The 5,815-nt window shown below is 40.4% G+C and overlaps 1 protein-coding gene across 1 annotated transcript; it reads left to right on the forward strand.

The window, feature by feature from the left end:
• The first annotated feature begins 270 nt into the window (after positions 1-270).
• On the forward strand, positions 271-3,527 carry LOC122282347. Its single transcript, XM_043094306.1, has 3 exons — positions 271-2,462; positions 2,589-2,676; positions 2,778-3,527. The coding sequence occupies exons 1-3, from the start codon at positions 271-273 to the stop codon at positions 3,525-3,527; spliced, it is 3,030 nt and encodes a 1,009-aa protein (XP_042950240.1).
• Positions 3,528-5,815: the final 2,288 nt, after the last annotated feature.

Raw genomic sequence — 5,815 nt, forward strand, 5'->3', positions numbered from 1 at the left:
ATGGCCATTTCCCACACTGCTAATACTGATCAGATTAGGTGTCCATGTAGAAGATGTCGGAATAGAGCTTTCCACTCCATTCGTACAGTTGAAGATCATTTGTTCTTTAGAGGGATTGATCCAACTTATACTCCATGGATATTCCATGGAGAAGATGATCCATTCCGGAATTCAACTTTTTCGGACGAAGAAGAAGATGATCCATTGGCTCATAGTGATTATATTGATGATCTCGATGAGCTTTTAGATGACATCCATCATGGGTCGTATATGGATCATCATATCAGAGTTGACGGTGAATCTTATGGTGGCGATCAGCCCTCCACCTCTACTCCTCCTGTGAACTCTAATTTCGAGGACTTGGTAGCTGATGCACGACGTCCACTTTATCCTTCATGTACTAAGTTCTCAAAGCTATCATTCATCGTTAAGCTGCTTCACATCAAGAGCATAGGTGGGTGGACCGTGAAGTCTTTTGATATGGTCCTAAAGCTCTTGCAAGAGGCATTTCCTGATGCTCTATTCCCTGATTCATATAATGATGCCCGTCGCTTGGAGCGGGCATTGGGATTTAGTTACGAAAAGATTCATGTCTGCCCAAATGATTGTACCTTGTTTTGGAAGGAAAATGCATCGTACAATGATTGCCCTAAATGTGGAGCATCTAGGTGGGAGCAGAGCACAATTCAGGGCCGAAGGATACCACAAAAAGTACTCCGACATTTTCCCCTTAAGCCGCGCTTGCAGAGGCTATATATGTCAAAGAAGACAGCCCAAGACATGAGATGGCATGTAGATGGGCATGTTGACGATCCGACGTGCATGCGACACCCATCAGATTCGAAGGCTTGGAAGGACTTTGATAAGAAACATATGCCATTTTCCACAGATCCTCGCAATGTTAGACTTGGTTTGGCCAGTGATGGGTTTAACCCATTCAACAACATGAGTAGACCGTATAGCATTTGGCCAGTACTGCTTGTGCCGTACAACTTGCCCCCCTGGCTATGCATGAAAGAACCATACACTATGCTCTCGTTGCTAATACCTGGCCCTAAGTCACCAGGTAATGATATTGATGTCTTTCTGCGTCCTCTACTCGATGAGTTGAAGGAGTTATGGGAAGAGGGTATTCGTACGTATGATGCATACAGCAAACAACACTTTATGTTGCATGCAGCGCTACTCTGGACAATCAATGACTTCCCCGCATATGCCAATCTTTCTGGGTGGAGTACAAAGGGCAAGATGGCATGCCCCCATTGCATGACTGACACAAATTCACAATGGTTGGTATATGGCCGCAAGCATTGCTATTTGGGTCATCGACGATGGTTGGCCCCAGATCACAGTTGGAGACGGAAAAAAAATGCTTTTAATGGACATGAAGAGCACAATCTCCCCCCATCAAGGGTCCAGGAAGAGCAATTGCTACAACAATTGAGTCAAGTGTCCCATCTTCAGTTTGGTAAATCTTCTACCAAAAGGAAACGAACTCCCAATCATCTTAATTGGACGAAAAAGTCAATATTTTTTGAGCTTCCTTACTGGTTATCCTTAGGTTTGAGACATAATCTGGACGTCATGCATATAGAGAAAAACATATGCGATAACGTTGTTGGAACATTGTTGAATATTGAAGGTAAAACTAAGGACTCTGCCAATGCACGTAAAGATTTGGCCAATCTTGGAATAAGGAAAGAATTGCATTTACAACAAAATGGCGAGTCTATAACCATGGGTCTTGGATGCTACATGTTAAATTTAAATGAGCGAAGGGCTTTTTGTGAGTGGTTGTCAAAAGTTAAATTCCCTGATGGGTTCGCATCGAATATTGCCCGGTGTGTCAATGTTCGTGAGGGAAAGATCAGTGGAATGAAGAGCCATGATTGTCACGTATTTATGCAAGCACTGTTGCCGGTTGTTATTGGTGGGTTCTTACGGGCCGACGTGCGTCAAGCCTTACTAGAGTTGTCTTGGTTCTTCAAAGAATTATGTTCCCGAACTTTGAACTTACCAGTGTTGCATCGTCTTCATGCTAATATTCCCTTGATTCTCTGCAAATTAGAAATGATATTCCCTCCAGCTTTTTTTGATATCATGGTGCACCTCTCTATTCACTTGCCAGAGGAGGCTCTACTTGCAGGACCCGTGCAATACAGATGGATGTATCCTTTTGAGAGGTACTTAGGAAAGTTCAAGCGGTACGTCCGCAACAGAGCCCGTCCTGAAGGCTCAATTGCTGAGGCATATGTGCATCTCGAGTGCCTTACATTCTGCTCTATGTACCTCCATGATATAGAAACTAAGTTTAATAGAGAGGAACGCAATAGTGATGTACTTAACAGTTCTGCTGAGGAGGGGAATAGGGCAAGTTTATCGGTTTTCTCACAGAAAGTTAGACCATTGGGGACAGGGCACCACCACAAATTAGCCGACATACTAATGGTCAAGGCCCGATGGTATGTTCTTAATAATTGCGTGGAGGTAGAGCAATACATTGAGTACGTCCATCATCCTACTGTTCAATACTTTAGGTTATCAACAGCAATTGCTGATACCTTCTAACAAAATACTTGTATTGACAGGGAGCACTATAACAAGATGAAAGAAGAGAACCCTGATAACATCGATCGTAGGCACCAGAGTCAATTTCCATCGTGGTTCAGGGCACGGGTAAGAGTTTGTTTCCTTCTGGTCGCATGTAGTTAAGTTAACGTTGATATTCCATAATTAGCTGTAATCATTTACACTTTCGCTTTCCTCTTGTCTGGTAGATTCGAGAGCTACGTGCAGTTAGGCCAACAGAGGTATCCGACGACATATATGCATTAGCATGTGGTCCAGATCCATGGGTCGCATCTTATGCTGGATGCATAATGAATGGTGTTCGATTCCATTCAATGGAGCGTGAAAGGCATCGCCGCACTCAAAACAGCGGGGTTGCGGTGCATGGTGAGCATCGGGGATCCACCGTTGACTTCTACGGAGTGTTGCATGATATTATAGAAATGCGCTACATGGGTTGGCGTAAGGTTTATCTATTTCAATGCTGTTGGTATGATGTTGGCGACCCGAGAAGGGGGATACGGGTTAGGGACCACTTAACGTTGGTGAATACTGCTAGGCAGTGGTATAAAGATGAGCCGTTTGCCCTTGCGTGCCAAGCAAGTCAAGTATTTTATTTGTCCGATCCAATTTTGGGTGGAAGTTGGCAGGTCGTCCATAAGGTAACAAGTAGAAATGTTTACAACCTTCGCGCAATGACGCCTGTTGAGGATGCGCTTGATGATGGTGAGTCATCATGGGATGACTCAGACGATGACCTTCGTAATGCACTAGACAACTATCCCCCTACTCTTGATGTTGATGAAGCCATGCCCGATCCACTGAACCGACTCGGTGAAGAGCATTTGCTAGTTGAGACAACAAATATCTCGCGTCCAGACCCGGCCCAATCAATCGACGATGATGTCGACTCCAATCCTGACCCAGGTGACGATGAAATGGGTTGTTGGAGGACATAAGTGACGATGACAACTCGGACAACGAGTCCAGCCATCCTCTGACTAGGGAGGATGATGATTAGTGCCCCAAGACATGATTGTAGTGAGTTTATTTGATGATGTTGAAAAGAAAATTTAGGAGTATGTCTAATATTGCCTGTCTAGTAGTTTTACCAAGACTAACAATCTAATATAGGTTCCATAAAGTTTTTATAGTTGCTCACCTGTAGTTGTAACTAATAAACTATAGGTGATTAGTTAAGCTAACGTACTTGCTGACTACGTGTATGTGTGTAATGCGCAGACAATGAATGACATAGGGTATCGACTCCATTTTGCTAGAAGATCAATGGGAAGCAAGCATGCGAATGCATATAGGTATGTTCTTTATGTGGTTAGCGTACAATGTTCCAATGGCCAAAGTTGAACAAATTAAGTAAAACATGTGGTCATTGGTTTCCCATGACCATTAAATTGATAACCAAATTGGTTGGGTTAGGTTGTGAAAGGTTGCTGTTTAACAAAATTAGATAGAGCTCAATTGGTATTCCATGGGTATGAAGTTTGGTATACATAACAAGGCAATGTATACATGATAATGTAACTAATAATCTTTGTTAACTTAGAAATATAAGTTGCTCAGTTACTCATAGATGGTCATTACATATTTTGTGCAGATTTCGGGGATTGCACATTAAAGCTAACGTGATGCTTGGAGAACCTACATGAAATGTCGAGCATCTAAGTTAGTATATTTTGTGATAGTGTGTTGGGATTTAAATGGTACAAATTGCTAGGCTATGGTTACAGTTGAATGTTAGGTTGATATTCAAATGGGAACAATTTAAGTCTTAAAGCGTAATTTGTCTCAACTGAATTCTATATTCCACTAATAAGTGAATGTGGTTGTCCTGGCTCATGTGGATTTAGTATGGAAAAATTGAATGCAAGTAGAACAAGATGTGTCCATATAAGATGACATAAAAGCACGCTGCATGGATGACATAGGGTATAATGCATCCGAATGGGGGAGTGATATAAATATTAATCCTAGTTAAGGGGTGAAATAACATTTGGTAGTTGCTGCAAAGTTAATTATAATAGGCGTACATGCGGCTAGTTATGCTCATCTAGGGTATATTATGTACTAAGATGTTTGCGAGTTAGTCAGGTTCACACACCATGGTGAATGCAAGTTATGTAATATTCGTTTACGTAAAGAACAACACTTTATGAAAACCATATGGATGAATCAGAGGTTTAAAATCTGTTTCACACAATATTAATCCTACTTAAGGGGTTAAGTAGAAACCAATGCATAAAGTTACATTGCCCATATCATATAGGTAAGTATTACTACTGACTTATATGATATGGCATGTGTGAAATCATAGGTAAAGAGCTGCGGCAGTTATACAACCATAAATGGAATATTGAGTGAAGATCAGTGAAATTTTATTTTCCATTCGCAGGCATGCGGGAAAATTTGTGATGGAGATGCCATGATCATTAAGTTAGCACAATCCAGAAAATAGAATATAAAATTGATAAGAATTGTAGTCTGATTTTTTTGAGGGGTCTCCCTTCGAGAATATAGCATCTGTGGTTGTGAAAGTTATATGTAGATGAACCAGTAAAGTACATTTGCATAAAGTGAAGAAGCAAAGTGTTTCTATATGATTGAATTGTCTAAAACAGAGTCCAGCTTCTAATATGTTCCTGACTAGGTGCAAATTGATTAATAATGAATTAATTAAGTATAATAAAGGGTTAGTGAGGTTCAGATAATCATCCACAAGCTAGCTTAGCTTGTGGATGATTATTAACTATGATACTCTGCCCAAAGTATGCATTATATTTGTGGCCAGGAAAGAAAAGAAATGTCTACCAATTATGCTGGCACAAGATTCATTCATGACTAGCAGGCATGGTTCCAATTGGAATATGTTTCTCCTACTTTAAACCCAAAGTACATCCGCAATATATAACTATAACAGGGCAGTGGTGTAAAGAGCTAAGTAGTTATTGATCCCCAGGATATTTTTTATAACACTAAATATCCTTTAACAAGCAATATTTAGTTACTCTTCAAAAGTAGTTCATTTAATGGTATGTAAGGATATAGAAATTGATTTATATGTATAGCAATGTCAGCATATATATTGTGGAGGGGAACGAGGGTGTATTTCCAGATCCAAATATTTCTAGAAGAGGCTTTTATGCCTAATTAATAACCACCAAATTCCAGTGAGTATAAAATCAGAATGCAAGCAAAATTAATTAAAAAGTTGCAGAATAAATTATAAGTC

The sequence above is a fragment of the Carya illinoinensis genome, chromosome 11 (assembly GCF_018687715.1).
Source record: "Carya illinoinensis cultivar Pawnee chromosome 11, C.illinoinensisPawnee_v1, whole genome shotgun sequence".
In the NCBI taxonomy this organism is placed as follows: Eukaryota; Viridiplantae; Streptophyta; class Magnoliopsida; order Fagales; family Juglandaceae; genus Carya; species Carya illinoinensis.